The 27302-nt window shown below is 43.1% G+C and overlaps 2 protein-coding genes and 1 long non-coding RNA gene across 3 annotated transcripts in view; 1 reads left to right on the top strand and 2 right to left on the bottom strand.

Moving 5' to 3' along the window:
- Positions 1–1947: 1947 nt before the first annotated feature.
- Positions 1948–16708, bottom strand: LOC138147129 (uncharacterized). The gene is made up of 2 exons (XR_011164708.1): positions 16607–16708; positions 1948–2393 (listed from the first exon to the last, which is right to left on the bottom strand). It is a non-coding gene; the product is annotated as an uncharacterized lncRNA (long non-coding RNA).
- NTMT1 (N-terminal Xaa-Pro-Lys N-methyltransferase 1) overlaps positions 13438–27302 on the top strand; it is a 46419-nt gene continuing 32554 nt past the window's right edge. Inside the window, exon 1 of the mRNA XM_069069402.1 lies at positions 13438–13456. The gene's annotated coding sequence lies outside the window, so the exon portion shown is untranslated. The remainder of the gene's footprint in view (positions 13457–27302) is intronic.
- LOC138147030 (uncharacterized) overlaps positions 21103–27302 on the bottom strand; it is a 10835-nt gene continuing 4635 nt past the window's right edge. Inside the window, exons 2-3 of the mRNA XM_069069177.1 lie at positions 25423–25585; positions 21103–21559 (exon numbers count right to left, since the gene is read on the bottom strand). Coding sequence (XP_068925278.1) covers positions 21103–21559; positions 25423–25585 — 620 coding nt within the window. The remainder of the gene's footprint in view (positions 21560–25422; positions 25586–27302) is intronic.

Genomic DNA, 27302 nt, shown 5'->3' with positions numbered 1-27302 from the left:
GAATTTCACTGTGAAAAGAAAGTAAGACAGAATAGTTCAGGGGTATTACAAGGGTCATGTGGAGGTTTGTCTTAAAATGAGAGCAAAGCTAGGCATATCTATGGCCAGCAGGGCAGCAGCCAGTAGATAGGAAGAGGCAGAAGATTAGAGAGAACAGATGGTTGAGGGGGCAAGTTACCTACTGGAATGGACTGGAAGGGATGGAATCGAAGATACAAATAGAAGGGTTGGTCATCTCCTTTTCAGAGACAGGAGCAAAGGAATAAAAGATAGGGAATGATACTGAGGGAGACTGAAGTGTAGAATATGGGAGAGGAGGGAGCTTTATTTTCTTGGTAAAAATCCTACCTCCCAGAAGGTGGGAGCCTATTATAGCAACTCAGATGAGAGCACTGAAGCCTCTGTTAGCCTTCCCTCTGGACCTCAGTTTTTCCATTTGAGAAGTAGGGCTCATCTGATGTAGCAGGGAGATGGATTGAAGTTTAAGAAGGCAGGATTGAAATTTAAATCCAACACACAGCTCTCTTGTCAAAACCTTCCTCCCTGAACACTCTGGGCAGGATGAGGACAGTGCCCTGGGCCCCAGAGATGACTCAGACCTCACTGGGTTGTCAGTCTGCTGCTGGAAGAAGCTCCCTTTGCTTGGGATAGAGCAGGGGTAGTGATGACCACAGCTTTTCTGCAGGAACTCATTGCCTACCAGCCCCCCTATCATTGGTTCTGAAATTGATTTTGCATGTCAGCTTGGGCTGCAAAACAGGGCCAGGGTATTAGATTGGGGTTAGTCCAGCCAACCAGTGAGTTAGGGGAGCAACCAGGCACCTGGAGGGGAACTAGCTGAAGTCAGGGGGGGGAAACTAGAAGCTCACAGGGAACTCTTGATCCAAGCAACAGAAAAGAGAACAAGAGAAAGGGAAAACATTAATGATTTTTATTCCAAACCATGCTCTGTTGAGCTAACAGAAAAAAAAAGAAAGAGAGAGAGATCAAAGGGGAAAATTTGCAAGTTAGATTTACTCTCAATTCAATTAAACTATGGGAAGCTGCAGCAAAATAGTATTAAGGGTCTAACTTAAAGCCACAAACACAAAAATTCTGGTTGCCTTTGCAGGTCTATAGCCAGGACTTCTCTTGCCTCTGGTTTACTTGCCTTCCATTCTCTGGGGCTTTAGGACAGAGCAGAGGCAGAAAAGAATTGGGTTTTCAGTACCAGACCTGGCTGAAGGCCTGGCTTTACCAGGACAGACTGGAGCTAATTCAGTTTGCCTTCCAAGCTGCCTCCTCCTAGATCTTGGAACACTGGGAGGAAGCCACACTTCCCTTGAACTCTGCAGTGTGTCCCCCAAATGGTCTTTATTTTCCATAGGGGTGTCAAGGACACTCCTTTTCTCCCAACAGGAGAGCAGTTTTACCATCACTTTTTCCAAAAAAGGGAAAAAAGAGATGGCTGTTCCCACTGTCACCCCAACACCTCTGTCCCATAACCTGGTGTCAGGAAACTGTGGCCAGCCTGCTTTGGGTTCAAGATAATCTACAATTTGGTTTCCCTATCCAGTGTCAGTGATCTCACTGACAGGGGTGAAAACAGGGTCTTGGCTCTGAATTGTGTACATTGTCAGTGACGACTTCTAGTCCTGACTCTGGCATGATTCCCTGTAAGGTTATTTAAACTTCTATGGGCCTCAGTTTCCTCTTATGCAGTATTATATGTAGGAATTCTGCTTGGTTTTGGTTTTTTTTTTTGGAAGAGGGAAGGGAGGGCAATTGGGGTTAAGTGACTTGCCCAAGGTCACATGGCTAGAAAATGTTAAGTGTCTGAGGTCAGATTTGAACTCAGGTCCTCCTGACTCCAGGGTTGGTGCTCTATTTACTGCGACACCTAGCTGCCCCTATATGTCGGAATTCTGTACTGATAGAGTCCAAGAAATAATTATTGGGCACACAAAATGCAGGGAAAGGCTTTATTGGAATAAAGTTTTTTTTTTAAATCATGGTTCATGAATATTGTTGTTGTGTTATAAAAAATTGAAGAATCCAGAGAAACATGGCAAGGCTCATATCAACTGATGCCAAATGAAGTAAGCAGAACCAGGAAATCAACTTACATAATGACTATGAGAATAGAAATGAAAATTACAATAACCACAAAACTCTCAAAATGAATGATGTATAATCATCATCACCAAGTGCGGCAGTGAAGAAGATAAGAAAAAATACATTTCTCCTCCCTTCTATTGCAGAAGGAAGGTTTACAGGAGGTGTGAAGCATTGCATAGACAATAGTCTCTGTTGATACCTTGGTTAGTTTTGCTAAATTATCTTCTTTTCCACTCTTTTTGTTTCATTCTTTGTAACAATGGATGACTCTGGCACAGAGAAGGGCAGAGATGTGTCTGGAAATGAAGGTAAGATAAAAATGAAAGATATCAATATAATTTTTTAAATGCGGGAGAAAGGCTATTCCTTTTCCCTCCTTTACCAATGTTCCTGGCCAGGAGAACTGCCTAGAAGCATCAGGGCATCCAGTGGTGATATAAGAACCAATTAAACCCCATGTAAGGGCTTATCTTTACTTGTTGCCTGACTTTCTCTGGGGCCCTAGGCTCTAATACCTTGGGTTCTGGCCATGTGGGGATGATCTCCCATTGCCTTCTGTCTGGATGCTAGACTGAGATAAGAGGAAATGAGGATCATAGTTCTAGGATTCAGAGGTCATCTAGTCCAACCCCCTTATTTTACAGATGAGGAAACTGAGGCCAGGAGAGTATAGGTATAGATAGTAAGTGGCAGGGTCAGGATCTGACCTCAAGTCCTCTGGCCCTGAAGTCTTGCCCCTGCACCACCGTAAAGAAGCAGCCAAGATAATTTCTTCCCTTTCCCAGCCTGCCATAGTCTGGACTAAATTCACCCTCACTTGAGCCTGGCCACTAGCAGACAGGGGTACCCTGCTTTGGACAGATTGGCTCTAGAAAATTACATCTATAATCCCAATAAATTTTATTTTTACTGATTGATTTTTACAGAATGAGTTCTCCCTGAAAATGTACTACGTGAAGGGGGACATGGGGAAGGGGATTTAGACTGAGAGGCCTGGCGTTCATCCTGGTTCTGTGGCCTAGTTAACACCTACATGACTTTGGGCAAGGCTTCTCTGGGCCTCAGTTTCTTCTTCTGTAAAATGAAGGTGTTGAACTAGGTGACTTCTCAGGTCTATGCCAGCTCTAAATCTATGACCCCAAGTGTCAAAGATTATTAGATATTAGATAGAGTGCCAGACTTGGAGTCAGGAAAACTCGAGTTCAAATCCTGTCTTCGATGTTTACCAGCTGTATGATCTTGGGTAAGTCAGTCTCAGTTTCTTGATGTATAAAATGGAGATAATAATAACACCTACTTCCGGGAGTTGTGGCAAGGATCCAATGACACAATACATGTAAAGTGCTTGGAAAACCTTAAACCTTGTGTGTGTGTGTGCATATATATATATATATATACATATATACATATATATGTATATATATGTCTGATGGTAGCCATCTCTAGGGTACAGTGGGGACAGAAGAAAAAATTGTCTAAAAAGTGCACAGCAGAGAATAAAAGAAAATTTAGAAGGAAACATAGAAAGGAGAGTAGCTTTGAAAACAATGTATAGTACTTATATGCTTTTTCAAGAAATGTAAACAGTGTGAAATATAAATTCATGTTTTTATAGTGCATCTTCTTTAATGTTGTGCCGTATACATGGAAATGTTCTCTTTTTTTTTGTCTTCATGTATTTAAGTTCAAAAGGAATTAAAAAAAAGAAAGCCTTAAAGCACTTATAGAAACTCTAGCTATTGTTGTGGTAGTGGTTATCCTATGATATTATTCTTAATAGTATCCACTCTTCTGTGACTTTCTATTCCCGAAAAGGACTGGGACGAGATTAGTCAGGAAAGGCTGCTAAGAGAAGGTGAGAAAAACTGGCCCAGAAAGATGAATAGATACATCATGGCAGAAAGAATACTGATTTGGGAGCAAGGGGCCAGGGTTTGAATCCTGCCTCTGTCACTCACTACCTTTGTGACTCTGGATAAAAGATCCTTACTGGGACCCTTTAACCTCACTGGGCCTCAATCTCTTTATTTATAAACAAGAAATTTAGACCAGATGGCCTCCAAGGTACCTTCCAACTCTAAATCAATGATCCCATAACACAAAGAAGTGTTAGACCTAGATCTGAGGGGCTTTCTGCAAATTCACTTTATAAAAAGACTTAACTTGGAATTCCTCTAAATAGACATCTTCCCTTCTAAATTAAACAACAATAATAATAATGACTCATACTTCTATAACTCTTTAGATTTAGCAAAGCATTTTTCTTACAACATGTTAAGAATTCATTTTATGGGGCAGTATAGAGCATTGGCCCTGGGGTAAGACGAACCTGAGTGTGTGTGACCTCAGACACTTACTAGCTATGTGACCCTGGGCAACTCACTTAACCTCAACTGCTTCCAAAAACAAAACAAGAATTCATTTTACACCCGCCTTTTCAGTAATGTGACTGACATGTGAAGCAAGGTAGCCCTGCCCACTTTCACAAACCCCCTTCCCAAAGGCTCAATGTAAGGGAAGAACAAACATGGGAGCTGTTCTAGACTGATTACTTCATTTTAAAGATGAAAAAACTGAAGCCGAAAGGGGTGAAAATGACTTGGCCAAATCCATGAAGTTAATAAGTAGCAGAAAACAGATTCAAATTCAGGTCTGCTAATGCCCAGTCCAATACTTCTTCTAAGAGACAGCACACTATATAGAGAGAGAGAGTACAGTCATTGCATGCCCTACCCCCATCCCCATCATCAAGATTTTTTTTTTTAAATCTGAAACAGAAGAAGCAGCACCTTGCATCCCAATCACTTTGCTTCCTGGGATAGAGAGGCTCGAGAACAGATTTTAAAAGAGCGTTTTAAATAAACAGGAAAAAAAATAAAAATAACACTATCTGTCTTAGAACCTGAACACTGAATTGTAGCCCCAGGCTTTTTCAACCAGCTGATTCATAGAACTAGAAGGAACCATGGAGATAATCCCATCCAACCCAATCATTTTACAGAGAAAGAAAATGAGGCCCAGAGTTGCCCCAGGCTACTCAGAGAGTTAGTGGAAGATATGAGACTCGAACCCAGGCCTCATGATTCCTAGCCCTCTACTCTTTTCCCTCTACAATGCATTGCCATGCCCTTCCTGATTAGAGGTCCCTAGGAGGGCTGGGAGTGGGTATGACAGATTCTCCATACACACACACAGAGTTGTGGCGCATCTAGGGATGACCCAGGCACAGCACCGAACATTGGGTACATATCTCTATCCCAACCTATCACCCAGCATCTTGGTACCCCAATCCCTTATCCTTAGAAGTAAACTGCCTCTGGAAACCTGGACTTTCCTAGTGTGAAATCATTTGCAAAGTGATGGGGTCTAGGGTGTGTGTGTGTGTGTGTGTGTGTGTGTGTGTGTGTGTGTAACAAGGGAGTCATAGGATCAGAGGATTTGGAACTGAAAAGTTCAGAATCAGCAGAGTTATATTCTATTTTTCACCTCCGCTTCTCCAAGGCTGCAGTTCTCCTCCTCCTTCACTGTGTTTGGCCCAGGAGTGTTCTGTACTGGATTCATTTCCCCCAAATCCGGGGCCTAGAGTTTCCTGACAGCGGATGTCTGGGGCATAGATACAGTGCAGGGTGGTAGAAACCAACATCATCCATAGGAAAGGACCTTTGCCCATGGGCCTGGGGACCTACCCATTAGAAAGGGTTTTATAGGCTGAACAAGCATCTTGCTCTAAGAGCAGGGTGAAGCACATGCAGAGAGCATGTAATTAGAATGGAAAGAGCCCAGGACTTGGAGTTGGGAGTCAACCTGGGCTCGAATCTTGCCATGTGACTTTGAGCAAGCCACTTCCTTTCTGGGCTTCAGTATCCCTGTATGTCAAATGGGTAAAAAAAAAAATACATTTCTTGCCTGCCTTAAGAATTCTAGTGAGGGGGCAGCTAGATGGCACAGTGAATGGATCACTGGCCCTGGAGTCAAGAGGACCTGAGTTCAAATCTGACCTCAGACACCTGACCCTTACTAGCTGTGTGACCTTGGGCAAGTCACTTAACCCCAATTGCCTTGCCTTACCCCCTCCAAAAAAAAAAAAGAATTCTAGTGAGGCAGAACTCAGATAATACACATAAAAACAAAATGGTTATAAGAGCTGACTGATATTTATATAACTTGCAAGTTGGCAGTGCTTTACTTTGGCCCCACAACAATCTTCTGAGATTAGAGATTACAAGTATTATTATCCCCTTTTTATGGATAACTGATGCTCAGAGAGGTTAAACCATTTGCCCATGGTCACACAGCTAGTGGCCTCTCTTGACCTGTCTCTCCATCATCTAAGTGGTTCAAAACAATTGTTTGGTGGATTGCTATTTGTGGAGTGTCTGCAGGCAAGGGACTAACCAGGGCTAAGAAGAGACATTGCACTTGCTAGCTACTACCTCCCTTAGGCAACTGAGGCCTGGACTGGGTGGCCTAGATTGTCATCTTCACTCCGTGACATCTTAAATCTCCTCCCTAGGATTGGCCTACTACGGAACAGTGGAATGGTGTGCTTGCTAGAGGTCTGGTGTCTTATGGTACTCCCTCCAATCTATCCCCTCCTGAGATCCCCATCCTTTCAAGTTATGTTCCTCAGTTAAAGCTTTGCCTCTATGTGGTCCCTGTTCCCTTAGAAGGGAATATTGCAATGATGAGTTACCAACCAGAAGGTCTGGGTTCTAGCCCAAGTAACTGTCACTGATTAGTCATGTGAACCTCAGAAAGTGATTTCCCTAATCTGCTATTCCTAAGATCACCAAGAATCTCAAAATCGCTTTTTCTTCTTTTTACGAATTTAAAAATCATCAGCAGACACTTGCCTAATGGAGGTAGTAGCTAGCAAGTGCAATGTCTCTTCTTAGGCCTGGTTAGTCCCTTGCCTGCAGACACTCCACAGAATATTCCAATACTCAGAAGAACAAAAAAGGGAATTATATGTTTGTGGGTATGACCGAGTCTAAACAACTGCATGAAATCAGGGAACTTCTCTTCTATTTCACAGGCCACCTAACTGCCAGATTCATCAGGCTTTTCTTAGTTTCCATCCTCCTTGCTAAGTCCTGAAACATTTGCTGCTGTTGACCAGTCCTTGGGAGTGTTCCAGCGCTGCTACACCATCCCATGTTCTTTTCTCTCTCACTACTCCATGTGTTTCCTTCACTACTCTTCTTTCTTCTCCTGCCTCCCAAATATCAGTGTTTCTCAAGCCTTAGTCCTTGGCCCTCTGCTCCTCTCTCTCTATTTCCTCCTTATACAGGTCTCATTTAGTCCAACTCCATTAGTTCTCATTTCTATGCAAATCTCTCCTAAATCTGTATCTCCAGCCCTAGCCTCACTCCAGAGCCTAATTGTCACTTCCACTTGAATCTCCCTTTATCACCTCATACTCAATCTGTCTAAAATGAAACTCCTTTCCTTAGTCCCCCAAAAGACTCCTCATTTCAGGCCATGGTACTTATTGTCTCTTTCAGTCACCCAGGCTCAAAACCCGGCAGTTATACTTGACTCTGTTGCCTTCCTCCCCATCATATCCAATCATTCACCAAGTCCTGTCCATCCTTCTCCTTTCTTATCATTACCACCAGCCGAGGCCAATTGGCCTTCCTATTCTTTCCATCTCCTGTCTCCAGGCCATCTCCATAATCATGGTGCCTACACACTAGACATCATTGTCATTTTCCTCCCACCAGAGCGTGAGACTCTGCTGCTAAGGCAGCTCTGAGAGGTGACTTTCCATCATCTTTCTCAGAGCCAGGCCATCTCCACACCATGCCTGAGTATATTCCCCCTTTGACATTTCTCCCTTATGTGTTGTCTTACCCCATTAGACTGTAAGCTCCTCGAGGGCAGGGGTTCTCTTGCTTGCTTGCATTTGTATTCCCAGTTTTTAGCACGGTGCTTGGCACTGCAGTAAATGCTTTATCTATCTACCTACTTACCTACCTATCTACACCTTTATGCAGGCTGTCCCTCATCTCTGGAATCACTCCCTCCTCACCTCTATTTCTTAGACTCCCAAAATTCCTTTAAAGCTCAACTCAAGTGATGTCTCCTACATGGGATCTTTTGTGATTCCCCTGAATCTTCCCACTCCCATACCTTGTATTTATTCTGTATAGATCCTGCATATGTGTGCATATCGTTTATCCCAATAAAGTTTGAGAACCTTTTGATTTTTGCTTTTCCATCCCCACCCCTCAACACAAGGCACATAGTAGGCAATTAATAAATGCTTATTGATCAATTAATAGTTATAATATCCTTCTAACTGGCTTTTAGAGCAGCTAAGTTGTGCAGCAGATAGAGTGCCAGGCCCAAAGTCAGGAAAATTATCTTGCCTCAGATACTTACTAGCTGTGTGACCCTGGGCAAGTAATTTAACCTTGTTTGCCTCAGTCTTGACCTGTTAGAAAGAGACAGAGACAGAGAGAGAGAAAGAGGGAGGGAGCTGGAGAAGGAAATGGCAGATCACTCTAGTATCTTTGCCAAGAAAACCCCAAATGGGATCACAAAGACTCAGACACAACTAAACAACAACAAACTGACCTTTCCTGCCCCCATTTTCTCACCCTTTCAGTCTATCCTGAGAACACTACCAGATTAATTTTTCCTAAGAAATTGTAGGCATCATAAGCCTCCAATGGATCCCAATTGCCTATCAAAGAAACTCCCAACTCTTGAGCTTGCCTCCCAAGGCCCTCCACTGCCTCTCCAACCTCTTCTCCCGCTCTCCCATCCCTCCCTCGGGTTATTTCCCTGCTGTCCCCCTAGCCTGGAATGCCTCTCCTCTTCACCACCGCACTGAATCATCCCACCCTTCAAATCCCAGCTCCATCTCACCTCCTCCAAGAAGCCCAACCACCCAGACTTTTGATTGTTCTCTCGCCTGAGCTGCTACAACATTTATGATCTAAGCTTCTCATCAGACACATAAACGGAACATCCCAGGTATTAGTGACAATAATAAAAATAATATCTGATATTTTATATAGCACTTTAAAGGTTTTCAAAGTGCTTTACATATGTTATCTCATTTGAGCCTCACAACAACTCAAGGAAACAGGTGCCCTTATTTCCGTGTTTCCTAGGTGAGGGAGCAGAGGCTAACATTTGCCTAAGGGCGTGTCTCAGGCAGAATTCCATCTCATATCTTTTGGAGTCTAGGTTGATTGACCTCAACCTAATGACGCCGATTCCAGTTTTTCTAAAGGTTTCTGTAATCCTACACATTAGGCAACTGAGTCATGACCTTCTGTACTTGGCGTTAGTTATTTTGATCTCAAGTTTGGTGACATTTTTTCCATTTTGATGTGCTGCCTTTAATATTTTTTAAAATACATTTATGCCTTGTCACTCCTAAGTAGAAAATAAGTTTCTTGAGGGCAGTGACCTTGTCTCATCTTCATGGCCCTGGCAAACTGCTTTGGATTCTTAGCTGACTTTTCATGTTGTTTATGCTTGTCCTTCACACTATACTGTAAACCGGTTGAGGGCAAGTACTGTGTATTGTGGCCTTTTAATTTAATTGTGCCTTGTTATTGTGCCTCTCACAAGGACCCCATTCGGCATGTCCCTTCCAGGCCTGGTGCCGAGCCTTGTATACACTTGTTAAAATATATCTCCTTAGCCCGACTTTAAGGTCTGATAGCTGGCTCCTTTCCAGCTTCATTTCAGTCTCTTTGCCTTCATGTACTCTACAATGCAGTCAAAGTGGACAACGAACTGTTCCCAGGTCTCATCTAGCATTCTCCTTTGTCTGTATCTTCATGGAGCACATACCTGATGTTGAGTAACTACTCCCTTCTCACCTCAGCTTATGGAAATCCTTCTTAGCCATCAAGGTCCACCTCCTCTCTGAGGTCTTCTCTGATCCCCCTTAGCTAAAAGTGGTCCACTCCAGTTACATTTCTCATAGCACTTTGTCAGGCTCTTCTCCCTTACCATTTTTATATTCTAACTTGTATTATTTTTATTCGTGTACAAGTCTTCTTCCCACCTACTCCAGATTGTGAACTTGAGCACAGAAATTATTGTTTTTTCATTGTTGTCTCCCTATCCACAATCACAAAGGCTTGCACACAGTAGGGTCTCAATACATGTTTACTGAATAAAATTGTTGATTTTTAAAGGAATGACTGCTGGGGCAGCTCAGAGAGAGAAAGGCATTTTTTTTGTTCATTTGTTTATTTGTTTTAAGGGGGGAGAGGGGAACAAAAAGCCCATCTATTGTTCTTTTGACCTGCCCCCCCACTACCTTCCTAGGGCCCCCTACTGCCTGGGATCCTGGGGGCTGCAGTCCTAGCCCAGATGTGGGGAGCCCCTGGCTGGCTGAGCAGCATGGACCCTTGCCCTGGAGCTGCTGGGAAGGCATGGAGACAGAGGCTGTGTTCTGTTCCTGCTGAGCTTTTCCATGAAGCCTTCTGAAAGGATGCTGGCTCCCTTCCAGCCGTTAGAAATGGAAATGTACCCGTCTCTCAGTGAAAAGGGACTTGCTCTTTATCCCTGGCCCCCTTGCCTCTGTGATCCCAGGGTGGGCAGGGGCCCCTACCTTCCCCCCTTCAAGGTTCCCAGTGGGTGAGGGGAGAGGGAAACAGAGGTCACTATGAGTCCATCTTGAATTGGAGGCTCCCACCCATGTAGTGGCAGAGAAAGGGAGTAGAATTGCCTTAGTCCCACCATGCATTGCTGTGACCCAACCCTCCCCTGACATTCCCCTTGGTCACCTTGTGTTAACCATATAGGTGACTTTCCAGCTCAGCATTGGCTGGTTCCTCCTGGAGGAAGGTGGGGATGTAGAAGAACTGGCATTTGGAGTCAGAGGACCAGGTTGAGACCCTGGCTCTGTTGTTACCTGATGCCTGTGTGACCTTGGGCAAGTTACTTCTCTATGGGCCTCACTTTCCCCCTACGTTAAATAAGGTTGAACTAGATGATTACTAAGATTCCTTCTAGCTCTAAATTCTAGGATTATTCCTCTTAGCAGAGAAGGACTATCTAGGGAGGGCCAGGGTAGAGAGGTTGGGGAGCCTGGAATGTTCCTCTCACGTTCTCTCTGAAAATGGAGGAGCCCAACGAGTCAAGGTCTCCAAGTTCAGGAGGAATATGGCTTGGAGTCAGACCCAGCATTGTCTTGTAGGGATGAGGAGGGGAGAAGGAACCAGAAAAGAGGAAGGCTTCTCTCCTTTCTGTGCACTGTGAGGCAAAAAGAATCATCCAGTGAGTGACTAGGGCAGTACAGTGCTCTGTCTGGAGGAAAATGTACTGAGGGAAATGGGTTTGGGCATCAAAGCTGAGAATTCTGAAAGGTCAAGGAAAAGATTTGAATAGTGGTCCTAGAAACTGGAAACCTGGCTGCCCAAGAGAGTGGAAATGGAATTTTAAGACCCAAGAGGGAGTTCTGACCACAGAAGACTCCATTCATCTGAACCTAGGGCCCCTATGAACTCATATGTTGGGTAGATTTTGGCATTAGACTTGCCAGGCAGGTTCAACCCTTGCCAAGGAACAGCCCTGGGTCTTGACAGCGCTATCTGGTATGGCCCCATGCCAAAGATCTGGAGAGTAAGCAGTGGAAGGAAACAATCCTCATTCACCCTAATACCCTTGACAGCTCCCCTGATCAGGGGCCAGAGCTTCCCAAAAGCATGCCGGTACTGGGGAAAGAGCATTGGTTTTGGAGACAAAGGATCCAAATACAAATTTTAGCTCATGACCTTGGGAAAGTCATTTAACCTCTTGGCCTTTTTGTTGTTGTTCAGTTGTTTCTGACTCTTTGTGACTCAATTTGAGGTTCTCTTGGTAAAGATATAGAAGTGGTTTGCTATTTCCTTCTCCAACTTATTTTATAGATGAGGAAACTGAGGCAAAGAGGGTTAAGTGAATTGCCCAGGATCACACAACTAGGAAGTGTTTGGGGTCATATTTGAACTCAGGAAGAGCAGTCTTCCTGATTCCAAGCCCAGCCCTCTATCCACTGCCCTAAAAGCCAGCTAGAAGGCTCTTCTTTATTTGTAAAATGAGGATATTGGACTAGATAACCTTTAAGATTCCTTCCAGCTCTAAATCTATGATCCTACTATCCTAAATCAGCTAACCTCCCTGATGCTCAGTTTCCTCATGTGTAAAATGAGGGGATTGGATTAGATCTCTAAGGGCCCTTCAAGTCCCCAGTTGATGACTCTGCCATGTCTGGGGCACAGTTACCTTGTGAAAATCTTTCCCCATACAGCCCTATCTCCTTTTCAAAACCTAAGGCCACTGTTTAGCACATTGCCCAGCACATAGTAGGCGCTTATGTTTGTTGCATTTGGACTCAAAAGATCTGGGTTCAAATCCATGTCTATTTACTTCTCTTGTGACCTTGGGCAAATCATTTCTCCCTCATTTTCTTCTCCAATAAGGGGATTGGACTGGATGATCTCTAGGGACCCTTCCTGCTCCAGCTAACATTCTGTGATATGTGCGATTGGGGGGTTGGGGTGGTGGTAAAGAGGATTGGGAAGCGGGGTGGGGGCTGGAGCAAGAGGAGACAGAGCTTATTTCCAATTCCTAACTCTGCCATGCAGCCCTTTCTCTGTGCCAGAAGCAAAAAAAACACACGGCTAACCCTGGGCTCCCTCACTCAGGAACTTCATTATTCACCCAGTGGGTAAAGTGCTTTGAGATCTTAGGGAAAGATAACACTGGAACACTGGGCTCGTCTCCAGCGAGGCGGAGGATGCCGGGGAGCCGAGGGAGGGAGGGCTGGGCGGTGAGGAGCGAGCGAGCCTCTCTCCGCACCTCCTCTGTGAGTTTCAGAGCTCGATCGTGACTCAATTTCCAGGGGTCTTTGCTGACAGCAATGTGCCAGCCTGGCAGATTTTTATTTTTAAAGAAAAAAGGGGGCCAGGGATGGGAGGGGGGAAGGTAGAGGAAAGTCATGCATTTCTTCTCCTCCTCACCCTCCCCCCCCCCCAAAAAGGGGAAAAAGCCAGGGCAGGTAGAAGAGAGGATGCTGAAGGTAAATTCACGATCCACACCAAATCTATTTGAACAGCCCCAGTGCCCAGCTGACTAGGGCTGGTATTATCGCCTGCAGCAGCGAGAAAGCCGAGGGAGGGAGGGAGAGAGGGAAGGAGGGAGGGAGGGGAAAGGAAGGTTGAGGCTGGGGGGGGGGGGTAGGGAGGGGAGAAGGAGGAAAAGTTTCCGATCCATTAGTAAGAAGAAGCGAAGTTTAACACAGCTCCAAAAGAGACGAAGGCAGAAAGCAAACCCAGGGCAACACTGCCCTCATGTGGTCTCGCTGGGACATTGCAGCCGGACTCTGCAGTTACACAGTTGCATACAGGTGTGTTGGGGAGGGGGGGCGGTAGCGGGGTGCGGCGAGACAGAGGTGACCCAGTGGGGAGGTTCTGGGATTTTACAGGGAGTCTAACGCTGCCCTTAGCTGGGATGAGTGGAGGTCTCTCTCCACCCTCGCTTGCTCTCGCTTGCGACTGCTGCTTTTTATAGATAACGGTGTTTGATGAGGATGACAAAAGATTTTTTCTTCCCATGTTTTGGGGATAACATGCGGGCTTTGGGGGGGGGGGTTGGGTGAGGAGAGGGGAAGGTGGAGTCTCCTAGAATCAGGACAGGAAGGGAGTTAAATCTCAAGCTCACCCAAACAGCAGGCTAAGGTATTAGAGCTTAGGCTGCTGACGGAAGGGAGGAGGAAAGAGGGAGAAGGCTGGCATCAGGAGGAGGGAGATGTGTCACCCCTGCCCATGCTATTTGTGTGTTGTCACCAGAAGTAAAATTATTAACTACAAAATTCAGACCCATCCCCAAGGGACAGTCCAAATGCTACCATTCCCTAGGCCTCTATCTCATCAGCAGAGGTGGGTTGGTTCCAGTTGCTACTGCACACACAATTCCTTTCTTCCTGAAAAGTATAGGAAGAAACCCCTGGTCTTCAGGATGCCCTTTCACCCTTCCCACCCTGCCTCCTGGGGAGCCTTGCTGCTGTTTAGCTGATTCTTCACCACTAGTTCAATTCAAAATCAACCCAATGTATTACAGTATAGTAGAAAGAGCATTAGTGCTGGAGCTGGAAGAACCCTGTTCAAATCCCATTTTCAACACTAACTACCTGCATGATGTTGGCCAAGTCACTTGTTTCCTGGGTCTTGGTTTCCTTAGTGTAAAATGAGGGGGTTAGACTAGTTGACCTCTGAGGTCCCTTCTAGCTCCTTATCCAGGATCCCTATGTGCCTCTATCAAAATGAGACAATGCCTTACCCTAAAGGATTTTAGAATCTCCTAGAGATAAATGCACAAATAAAGTGAATACAAATATTGGAGGTTACTGGATGAGTGGAAAGGGTAAAGAGTAGAGAAGAATGGCCTTCTCTGTAGGCACAGTAGTCCTAAGCTACTACTTTAGACTGGAAGGGCACCAGGAAGTTCCCCCTATCCCAAATTATATCCAGTGGCATATTGGTGAGTCATTCCTTTAGGTTAAGTGTTTCCTTCTCCCTGGGATTCCCTTTCAAAATAGATTCACCACCATCCCACCAACCCCAGGGGTAAAGGGCAAATTCCTAACAATGAATTGTGAATAAATTTATCCTTACTATTCTGAAGACAGAACAGAAATACCAGATGTCAGGGTGGAAGAGAACAGGAATGAGGAAGAGGGAAAGATATCGGATTTTTTTTTTCTAATGTGCTTGGCCTCTTGACCAGCTGTTACTGTGAGTATCTGTCACAGCTGTAAGTCAACTGTGAGGGCAGAGCCCACCCAGCCCAAAAGACAGGGCCAGGTGTGCTCCCATGACCATAAGCCAATCCAGATATATAAACTGCCAGTGGTCATACCAACCTGCCCACCCAAGTCTAGATTTATGGTAAAGCTTACTTTCCCTCACCTTCATACCCAGGTACAGTTCTAGGCCCCCCCCATTATCTTCCTATTCTTCATACATATCCCAAAAACCCTAGTACCTGCTTATCTATACTTTTTTGCCCCAGAACGAGGACATCAGGTACGAATATACCAAAGTTTTGTGGATCCTGATGGCACTGGAAGCAAGGTGAACCTGGGCATGGAGGACACACATCCTATATGTAATCTAGAAACAGAGGCCATATCTGGTGCTCAAGGCTGTTCCACTAGAAAGAGAGAACAGGAAGTGGAGTTCCAGGCCCAACTATGTTACTTTCTAGCTATGTGATACTAGGGAAATGAGTCTCAGTTTCCACATCTGCAAGATGGGGATAAGAATACTTATGGGGTTAAATAGGATTGAGAGCTGGGAGGGACCTCTCATCATTTAGTCTAGGCCCCTCATTTACTGATGAGAAAACAGAAACCCAGATTGGTCAAGTGACTTGCCTAAGATCATACAAGCAGCAAGGAGTTCAGCCAGTATTCAGACTCCAAATTCAATGCCCTTTCCACTATTTTATTGTGGGAAAAGTGCTTTGTAAACCCGAAAGCATTACTGATATGTGAGCTATAGTTGATGTAGGTCAGGGCTGGCTTTTTCACCCAGGGAGGGGGACAGGCTGCAAAGATGAAGAATTTAAACTCAGAGCTGGGGAGTTCTTCCTCTAGTGGATTTTTGGAGCATATGGCCCTGGGAAAAGTCAGAGGGGAGAAGGCCTTCCATAAAACTGAGACACGTCTTCAGAGAAGACATTTGGCTCTTGGTTTCTGGAAAGGCTTCATAGCCTATGAGCTCTTGGTTGTTTGTGTGTCTGTTTTTAGTTAATTTTATTTGGGGGGAGAGAGGAGGTGTCGGGGCAGAGGGAGCTGCTGAAGTTGTCCCTCTCTTCTGCTCTCCACCCCTGTGTCCCTGGGCTTGTCATGCTCTCCTTCATGTTGCCTTGGTCTTCAGGAGCCACTCTGGGTAGCTGTCTATCTGGGAGGCTCAGAGCTGCCTTGGTTGGTACTTCGGTCCCGTTGTAAGGGAACAAGGGGTGGGAGGGTATTAGTGCTCTGAGTCTGAGTGGCCCTCTCCTTCCTCCCATATCCCACAAAAAGGGAGCTGGCAAAAGTCCAGCTTCAACCCAACCCCAACATCTACTATGGGCAACTCCTCCCACCAACAGAATGGGAGGAAGACAAGGCTAAGGATGTCCAGAACCATTTGTCCAAGGTACTGAACCCCTCGCTACGTAACTTGGAGCCCCCCTGGCTGGGCCTCTTCTTTTAGGACCACCCAACCACTTATCTCCTGCCACCTCCCAAGTCCATAAGCTCTCTCCCCACAACAGTCTGACACAGGCTCTTTTTAGAGGTTTGCCTCATCATTGTCTGCTTCTGGCTCTGTGCCTGCTGGGAGCCAGAAAAGGCACCTCCAAGCAACTCTATACCATGATGTCCACGGACAGGGAATGGGTCCTACCCACGCTGGGAGACAAGTTTATTTGGATCTAGAATAGCTTCTTCCTCAGCCAGCATCCTGACCACTGTCTTACTTCTCTGGTCTTTGAATCAAAGTTTCTGGTTTACCTTTGAGGTCGTAGTGGAGTAAGTGGAGGAAAGAACTGGTAAGCTCCTGTCTGTCCTCCCTTCCGGCTAGTCGACAACATCAAGTGAGGTATAAAGGTATCCTGCAGGGAAAGAGGAAATCCAGCATGGACCAGTGGAAAAGGCAATGGCGGGCGGGGGCGGGGGGGGTGGTCAGAGGATGTGGGTTTAACTCTTGCCTCTGCTACTTAGAACCCCAGTGACCTCTGACAGGCTTTTTACCACTCTGCCCCTCTGGATACCAAGGCTTCTCAACCTGGGACCCATGAACTTGTTTTCATATTTTGATAACCATTTCAATAGCACTGATTTCTTTTATAATCCTAAGTATTTTATTTTGGGGCTTTTAAAAACAGATGTTGAGAGTCCATCCATAGGTTTTACTATACTGCCCAAGGAGTCCAGGACACAGAAAGGCAAAGAACCCTAGAAACAAATGATCTCTAAGGTCCCTTCAGCTCTGGGAAAACAGAACCCTGACTCCCAACTTATCTTTGGGGAAAGAAGGAAGCATAAGACAGACCAGGAAACTTTGAAACTTAAACACTGAATTTGTCTTGGTGGGAAAAAACAATTTGTATGTGATGGATATAATTGGTTTTCTTGTGCAATCTTCTTTTTTCTCTTCTGCTCTGTATATGAAAATACTTATTGTCTGGTAGTTGTCGGGTTCGGAATCAATAAAATAAAATAAAAATTATCGGGGTGGTGGGGAAGGCAGAGGAGTTCTGGCATTATTTTTTAAAAATATACATATATATTTTTTTAAACATTTGATTTTAAAACTTTGAATGCCAGATTCTTTCCTTTCCTCCCTTGTCACCCACCCTCACTAGGAAGATAAGCAATTCAACATAGGCTGTACATGTGTAGCCATGCAAAACATTTTCATAGTGAAAGGCTGACTATATTTCCCTCCCTCCATCCTATCCTACCCCCCACTTGTTCTATTCTCTACTTTGATCCTGTCCCTTTCCAAAAGTGGGTGCTTCCAACTTCCCTCCCCACCCTCAGCCTGCCCTCCCTTCTATTATCCCCCTCTCTTCCCCTTCCCCCCTACTCTCCTGTAGGGTGAGATACCCATTTAGTGTATATGTCATTCTCTCTCTAAGTCAAATTCAATGAGAATAAGGTTGATTCATTCCCTTTTGCCTTCCTGTTCTTGTCCTCCATTGTAACAGTTTCCCCTTGCCTCTTCTATATGAGATAATTTACCCCATTCTGTCACTCTTGATATCCTCTCATTATATGCCTCTCTCACCTCTTAATTTCACCTTTTAAGTATCATCCCTTCCTATTAAATTGGTCTTGTGACCTCTGTCAATGTATACCTGAACACATATATACACACACTCACATATGTATTCATATGCCCATATACTCTCCTATATAGACATATATATATGTATGTATGTGTGTATATATATATATATTTCTATTCCCTTCAACTATTCTCATACTGAGAAAAGTTTCATGAGTTACAATTATAGTTTTTCCATGTAGGAATGTAAATAGGTCAACTTTGGTAAGTTCCTTATGATTTCTTTTCCCTGTTTACCTTCTCATGCTTCTCTTGCTTCTTGTATCTGAATGTCAAATTTTCTATTCAACTTTGGTTTTTTCATCAAGAATGCTTGAAAGTCCTCTATTCCACTGAATGACCATATTTTCCCCTGAAACATGATACTCAGTTTTGTTGGGTAGGTGATTCTTGGTTTTTTTTGACCTGTGGAATATCATATTCTAAGCCCTTCAATCCCTCAGTGTAGAAGCTTCCAAATCCTGTGTTATCCTGATTGTGTTTGCATAATATTCAAATTGTTTCTTCCTGGCTGCTTGTAATATTTTCTCCTTGATCTGGGAACTCTGGAACCTGGCTATAATATTACTAGGAGTTTTCTTTATTGGGGTCTTTTTCAGGAGGTGATTGGTGGATTGTTTTAACCTCTATTTTGCCCTCTGGTTCTAAAACATCAGGGCAATTTTCCTTGAGAATTTCTTCAAGGATGATTTCTAGGTTCTTTTTTTGATCATGACTTTCAGGTAGTCCAATAATTTTTAAATTATCTCTCCTGGATCTATTTTCCAGGTCAGTGGTTTTTCCAATGAGATATTTCACATTGCCTTCTATTTTTTCATTTGTTTGGATCTGTTTAATAGCATCTTCATTTCTCATAAAGTCACTAGCTTCCATTTGCTCCAATCTAATTCTGAAGGAATGATTCTCCTCAGTGAGCTTTTGAGATTCTTTTTCTATCTGGAAAATTCAACTTTTTAAGGCATTCTTCTCCTCATTGCCTTTTTGAGCCCCTTTTGCCATCTGGGTTAGTCTATTTTTTAAGATATTATTTTCTTCAGTCAGGTTGTTGACTCTCATTTCATATTTTTTTTTGCATCATTCTCATTTCTCTTCCCAATTTTTCCTCCACTTCTCTTATTTGGTTTTCAAAATCCTTTTTAAGCTCCTCTATGGCCTATAACCAGCTCATATTTTTCTTGGAAGCTTTTTGGTGCAGGAGTTCTGACTTTGTTGTTCTTCCTCCTGTTCCATGCTTTGATCCTTTTTGTCCCCCAAAATAGGAGTCTAATGTCGGATTCCTCTGTTTGCTTTGCTTCCTTTTCTTGCTCATGTTGCCACTCAATTACTTGACTTTTAAGCCTTTTGCCACAGCAGAATTCTGCTACCAGGAAGGGAGCTTTATCCCAGTCACTGGGGTTTTTGTAGTTGCTGGAGCTATTAGTTGGGTGTCCTCTCTGAAGCCTCCCCATGCTCTGGAAAATTGGTCATGTACCCTAGGACCTCCACCCTAGACAGTGATCCAGATCCAAGCAGGTTAAAGCAAGAGCAATTACCCCTCAGACTGGTCACTTGGTCCCCTACAATCTGCAGGCCTGGAGCTCTGAAGCAGTTATGTGGCAGGTGGCTGCACTCCCGTGGAGCCTCAACTGCTTTTCACCCCAGGGGCAAAGGCCAGACTGCACTCCCAAATTCCCTGTTCCCACAAAGTCTACACTGACCTCTGACTTTGTCTTTAGCATCTATGGGTTGATAATTCTGGAAACTGCCACAGCTGCTGGTGATCTGAAGTCCCTCCAGCCAGAGGCTGGTTTTGGCCACCCTGAGGCTAAAACCTCGGGCTGCATGGGGCTGGGCTTGGCTCCCAGAGCACTGAGCTGGCCCCTCCTGCCGGCCTTCTGGGCTGTCTTCAGCAGGAAGTTAGCTTCTCTGTAGCTCCATAGGTTCTGTAGCTCCAAAGTTTGTGTAGTCATTTTTACATGAATTGGAGGAGGAAGTCCTGTTTCTACTCCACCGTCTTGACTCTGCCCCCTGAGTTCTGGCATTATTGAGAGGAAAGTATGGCCAATCTGAATTGTCCTTGCTTTTTAAATTGAGAGGAATACTTAGTTCACTCCATAGAATACAGTGGAAGAGGCAACATTGGACTCTCATGAAAATCAAAAGACCTGGATTCTAATATAACCTCTCTCACTAACTTACTGTTTGACCTTGGACAAATTACTTCACATTTCTGAGTCCCAATTTCTTCATCTACTAAATAAGAATAATCCTTGCTTTGGCTACTTTACAGGGGTCCTAGAAGGCTCAAAAGTGATCATAGATGGGGGAAATGTTTTGAAAATTATGAAGTGCTATACAAAGCAGAGATTTCTAGTGATAGGCCAAGTATGGGCCCATTCTATTAACCTCACTCTGTTCCCTAGCTAGTTTTCATTCCACCTAGCCAATGGTCACAGAGGGGCACAATTTAAGGACACACCCAGGGGTATGCTAGAACCAGTTCAAGCCATTTTGTGAGAGTCAATTGTCTAACTTTCACTGTGAGCATTTTATACCTTGGAAATCAACAAATATTATAATTAGGGTTTGATTTATTGTTTTGTTGATTGTCTAGAGTCCAGACTTAAGAAAGGGAAAGAGAAAATGTTAATTATGCAAATAAAATTTAAAAGCATGCTGTGCCTATTATAGGTAGCTAGGTGTCACAATGGATAGAGCCCTGGGCCTGGAGTCAGGACACTTGAGTTCAAATCTGACCTCAGACACTTATTAGCTATATGACCCCTGGCTAGGCACTTAAACTGTATGCCTTGGTTTCTTCAACTGTATTTTATATTATGTAATATTATATATATATATATACATATATATATAACATATAAATATAATTATATTATAACTGTAATATGGGGATAATAATAGCCCCTACTTCCCGGAGTCGTTATGAGGACCAAATGAAATGATATTTGTAAGGCACTTGTCACATAAGTTCCCCTTCCCATTTTGCCTGAATTTTTTTCTTCCGAGAGCTGGTTGTTAAACATCTACCCACACACTCCTGAATGCTCCAATGAGGCCTTTCTTTGCATTATCATAAGAATGAATGTGATCTGGGAGCTGGGGGCCACATAGCTAATGAAAGTAGGAAACTGGACCTAAGGAGACAGCAGCTAGTAGCTCAACTCACCATTCTGGGAGCCCACAAGGAAGAAGAGTTCTCATTCACTGTGGAGATTCCAGTATTGAGGGTTCGGGTTCTTGGCCTGTCAGTGTGTATTACTGGGCTGGTGAATATAGAGGTGTGCTTAGCAGGATCAATGGACAGATCCTGGAATGACCTAGAACTAGAGAAGTCAATGTTAGCCAGTGCACCACTGTACAAACTGCTGAAGGTAGAACTCTTCTTAGGAGAATCGGCAGAAAGGTCTTGGAATGGCCTGGTAACAGAGAAGTCAATGCTGCTGGAGGTGTTGGTGTGCAGAGAGTTACAGGCAGAACTCTTCTTAGGCGGATCAGTGGCCTGGTCCTGGAATGGCCTGGTACCAGAGAAGTCAAGGCTGGTCAACGGGCTGGTATGCAGAGAGCTGTAGGTAGCATTCTTCTTCAGATTATCAGCAGATGGCTCCTGGAATGACCTGGAACAAGAAAAGACTGGATAAGTCAGCAAAGGGCAGATGTCCTGGTCTTGGTCCTGGAGAGGGAGTGGAGATTCAACGATTTGAGAGTTGGGGGTAGAGAACTTGGGAGTGGGGGTGTCATCTTTGCTTTTGGAATTGCATTCCTATTGCTTAGCACATAGTAAGTGCTTAATAAGTTATTCATTCATTCTTCCAGTACTATTATTTTATAAGTATATCTCCCGGAACCATCTTTATATAAAATACAGTAGGTACCCAGAGGACTCACTATGGACAGTGGGGCTAGGGTAAAAACATCTTATCTTTCCCACCACCAAACATTTTTTATACAGGCAAAATCATGTTAAAATTCAATTCCATTAACAATAATTAAGCACCTACTATGAACAGGGCCCTACGCTAGGTAGGCATTAGGGGAGATACAATAATACACAAGACACTGACCTTGCTTCTACAGGAGGAAGTCTAATAAGGAGATAAGACAGAAAACACAAATAACTACAAAACTAAGTAGGATGATCAGCTAGCTGGCAGAAGAGCCATAAAGTGTTATAACGAGTCTGAGGCTCAGATAGCTTCCTTCCAGTTTTGTTTTGTTTTAGGAGGGAGGGTTCTTAGCGGGAGGGGGTCACACAGTAGGTATCTCAGGTGGGATTTGAAACTAGGTTTTCCTAAATCCAAGATCAGTGCCTACTACAACAGGAGTGTCAAACAGAAGGGCGGCTGTTCCAGGTAACATTCCCAAGTGCAGCCCAAACTACATTAAAATATAACTGCTGAGGCGGCTAGGTGGCACAGTGAATAGAACACTGGCCCTAGAGTCAGGAGGACCTGAGTTAAAATGTGGCCTCAGACACTTGACACTTACTAGCCGTGTGACCTTGGGCAAGTCACTTAGCCCCAAATGCCCTGCCTTCCCCCTCCAAAAAAAAAGCAAAAAATATATAACTGCCATTGGAGGTGTTGGTGTTTAGAGAGTTACAGGTAGAACTCTTCTTAGGTGGCTCACTGGCCTGGTCCTGGAATAGCCTGGTACCAGAGAAGTCAAGGCTGGCCAGTGGGCTGGTATGCAGAGAGTTGCAGGTAGAATATAAATAAATAGTATTTATTTATAACAAATAAAATATAACAAATTATTATTCTAATTATGTTATTATATAAATTATTTATAACAAATAAAAATATAACATGAAATACAATAGAACATAGAGAATGTTAATATGTGGTTTTCTTTAATATGTGTTTGACTTTTTTTTTTTAGGCAATCAGGGTTAAGTGACTTGCCAAGGGTCACACAGCTAGCAAGTATCTGAGGCCAGATTTGAATTCAGGTCCTCCTGATTCCAGGGCCTGTGCTCTATCCACTACATTACAATCACTGCCCCAATATGTGCTTTTCTAAGTCAGTAGGTGGCCAACAGGAATGTACTGTCTAGTTTAGTAGATACATTTGAGTTTGATTGCACCAGATTATACCACACCAATTTGTGATCTTGAACAAGTTTCTTCAACTACTCTGGGCCTAAGTCTGTTTACCCATAAAATGGAGGGTGGGGGGAAGGCTGATTGGACGGGTATCTTCCAGCTCTAAATTCTATGATCCAATGATTTTGGATTTCACTGAATGGGAAACTACTGAAGGCTTTTGAACAGGCGATTAGCATGATCAGAACTTTTCATTAAGAAGAGTATGTATATTCCCAGTAGGGAGGGGGAGAACAAACAGGTACAGTTACCTGAAATCAGAAAAAGTGGTGTCCTGCTCCCCGCAAGTGTCTTACACAATCAATATTAAATTGTGAGAAGACTTTGTTGTATTATTTGAACCTAGCCCTGCGTGGCCACCTCTACCTGCTGCTTAAAATTAAAGACCTAGATTATGCTTAACCAGATTCAAAGACTGATGCAAGGAGATTTCTCATAATTTTACATCTCAAGCAATTTTTGTGTCTTATCTGGAAACCTGGCCTGTACTGATCAATCAGTTATTGTTTCGATGTTCCTTTGACTACATACAGACACTTAGGGGAAGTGGGACACCTCTCTTTCTGATTTCAGGGAATTACACTTGTTTGCTCTCCCCTTCCCAACTTGGAAAGTCTCTAATATTTCCTCCAAGTAGATATCAGATTATCTAATTCTGTATCCTGGTTAAATCATTTTCTTTTAATTAATTGGCCTTATTTTAACTGTTTTTAATTCATAAAAATCTGTCTCCCCCTATGTTCAGGGTCAAGTGCCAAAGATGAGGAGGCCTGGTCCTAGTTTGTTGAGCAATTGGTATGCATTGCTGAATAAATCAATATGCTCAGAAGTTTGAACTTTTGTTTCCTCAGTCATTTCATCTTTCACCCACCACAGTATGTAGTATGGATGCTAAGGTGGAGAGATTTGAGGTAGGGAAACCATTGGTCCAAGTGAGGTAGAGAGGTAACTGTGGTGATGTTAAAAAGATTGGTAGGACTTTGCACCTGATAGAATTTGAAAAGTGAGGGGAAGAGTTAGGATTAGGAAAAGATGGATAAAGACAGAGGCTTTGGGACAGCTAGGTGGCCCAGTGAATAGAGCACCAGCCCTGGAGTCAGGAGGACCTGAGTTCAAACCTGGCCTGGGATACTTGACAGACTTATTAGCTGTGTGACCTTGGGCAAGTCATTTAACACCAATTGCTTTGCCTTCCCCCCTCTAAAAGAAAAAAAGAGAGAGAGAGAGAGGCTTTGAGGACAAGTTAGAGAAGATGGTCAGGGTTAATCTCCCTCTCAGCAAAGTTACTAAAACTAGAAAAGCATAGATTTTGATCTGAAAAGCATCTTAGAGATCATTTAGTCCAACCCCTTCATTTTCTAGATGAGGAAACTGAGGTCCAGAGAGGAAGTGATTTGTCCAAGTTCATATAAGTACTAATAAGTGATAGAGTAAGGATTTGAACTTAGGTCCTTTGATGTCAAACCCAGCCTCTTTCTACTGTGTATCTGAGAGGGATCAAGACAGGATGAAACTGGAAGCTTAGAGAGAGAGGACAAAGTTTGGAAGAAGTGACTTGACAAATTTGATAAGGAGTCAGTATTTATGAATTAGAGGACTTCCAGGCAGCAGTGAAGGACTGAGCAAGGCTAGAGAGCATGAATCTTTAGTGGACCTGGATGGCAACTTAGGGCAGCCTTGAAGGAGGACAGAAATCACAGAGGAGGAGCCTGGGAGGAGACATGGAGTATATTTATCTTGGGGAATTCAACATAAATCAATTCAAAAAGCATTTATTGGTGAACATGGGGATTTTTATGAGCTGAGTGTATATATATGAGCCTCAAATCATCTTTTAAAAATAGCTAGTGGGAGCTAGATGGCTCAGTGAATAGAGTGCTAGGCCTGGAGTTAGGAAGACCTGATTTCAAATTCGGCCTCACACGCTTACTAACTGTATGACCCTGGGCAAGTCACTTAAGCTCTGTTTGCCTTAATCCACTGGAGAAGGAAATGGCAAATCACTCCAGTATCTTTGCCAAGAAAACCCTATGGATAGCATGGTCCACGGGGTCATAAAATGTCAGACACAACTGAACAACTGAACAAACAGGGGGAGGTATTTCCTTCCTTTCCAGTAACCAACTGCCTACAAGGGGATCTGGCCCAAAAGGTAGTGAGAAGCCATAAAAATATCACAAATAATTATTTTATGACTATTATTCTTATTATATATATATATATATACATATATATATATATACACACAATAAGGGCCTCCTCTGGGGTGTGGCTATTTGGAATAGGATCTTGGTCAGACCTGATCTTATCACCAGGGGCTCTAAGAGTCCCTAGAAATTGGGACTGATCCTAGCTTATAAAAGAGAAAACCTTACATGGGCATGGTGTCCAGTCTCCCAGCACGAAGGAATTCGTCTCGCCACATGTTTGTTTGCTGAGATCCACTCCTTGGGACTTTCTCCATCCAAATCCCCAGTTTCCCTGTCATCTGTTCTGGGGATTTACATGATGTTGGGCTCTTGTGGAGGCTCCTCTGAACTGGGGAGGGAAAAACAACAGTATCTGAATACCTATTACACTAAAGAAAATGGAAATTCTGAGCTAGAGAGCAAAAGGTAGAGAGCCCTAAACATTAACTACTCTAGAAAGATTAAGAACTATAAAAGAGATGATCCTCCCCCCCCCACCTACCCATCACTACTACCCCACCACCTTCAATCAGCTCACACAATTCTTTAAAAAACAAAAACCAGGTCAAATGATAGGAACAGGCAGTTTTTGAGAAATCCAAATGACCAATCACCATATGAAAAAAATGCTCCAATTCACTAACAGAGAAATGAAAATTAAGACTTTAAAAAGTTTTTAAACAAATTTTTAAAGTTCTAATGAAAATAACTTTGAGGCTCCCTCTCATAGCCACCAGATTGACCAACGTGACAAAAAATAGAAAATGATAACGGTTGCAGGGCTTGCAGAAAGAAAGGCACACTAATGTAATGGTGGAACTGTGAACTGGTCCAGTCCCTCTGGAAAGCAATTTGGAATTATGCTCCAAAATTCACTTAACTACACATATTCAGTGATGCTATTGGGCTCATAAACAAAAAAAGATTTAAAGGGGGAAAAAGGGAAAAGACACATATTCTAAAAATATTTATAACAACTCTTTTTGTTGTAGTAAGGAAAGAGAAACAAAATGGTGCCCATCAAATGGTAAATGGTTAAGCAAACTATGAGATATGAATGTAATGGAATATTATGTCATAAGAAATTACAAAAGGGATGATTTCAGACCTGAATGCAAAATGAAGTGAGCAGAACTGGGAGAAAAACATTATAAAAGTAACAACATTATAAAGAAAATAACTTGGAAATACTTGAGCACTCTGATACAATGACCAACCACAACTCCTTTAAAAACTGTGAGAAAGCATGTTACCCACCTCCTGCTGGAAGTGCAGAATGAGACATATTTTTGGACATGGCAGATTATGGATTTATTTTGATTACCTATGTTTACTTGTTTCAAGAATATTTTTTTTTAATTTGGGGGAATCTGAGGTGGAAGAAGGGAGCTATTGTACTGCCAAAAGAAAAAGAAAAGAAAGGAGAGGGTCACTGATGAATTTTTAATGTGCATAAGAGAATAGAAGGAAAATGAGACAAACAAGACAGCTTTGAGAGTACTATGTTGAGTTTATTATATACTCCAAAGAAAGCTAGCTATGTATGAGACTCATGGTTTCACAATGTCATCTATTAAATGAGATGATAACTGTAACACACTCAGCACAGTGCTTGGCACATAGTAAGCACTATATAAATGTTATCTGCTATTATTATCCTCTTTTTCTATTCTATTTTATATATGAAAATATTTTATTTTTTAGTGTTTGTCAAAATTCAGAACAAAAAAAAACTCCATTTGTCTTTATGTCTAGCTCTAATTGCTTCGTTAACAATCAAATGAAGCAGAATGCTATGCGTTTATAGTGCCCAGTTCTTGGCCCTTGGAAAAGAAATGAAGAAATAAACTTTCTCCTCTTAGCTGAAAACGGGGGGACCATGGGTATGGAATGGTGCATCTCATTTTAAATAGGGTAGGTATGCCCGTTAGTTTTGCTTCACTTTTTTTCCTTTGCTACAAAAGGAGAGGAAAGAAAGGAAAACATTCAGAGTTAACTCTGATATATATATATATATATATATATATATATATATATATATATATATATATATATAAAATTAAAAG

The sequence above is a fragment of the Petaurus breviceps genome, unplaced genomic scaffold (assembly GCF_028583685.1).
Source record: "Petaurus breviceps papuanus isolate PSGF00001 unplaced genomic scaffold, PetGlider_PUasm1.0 90779, whole genome shotgun sequence".
Taxonomy (NCBI): Eukaryota; Metazoa; Chordata; class Mammalia; order Diprotodontia; family Petauridae; genus Petaurus; species Petaurus breviceps.
The sequence above is the reverse complement of the archived record's forward strand: the minus strand, read 5'-3'. Positions and strand labels throughout refer to the sequence as shown.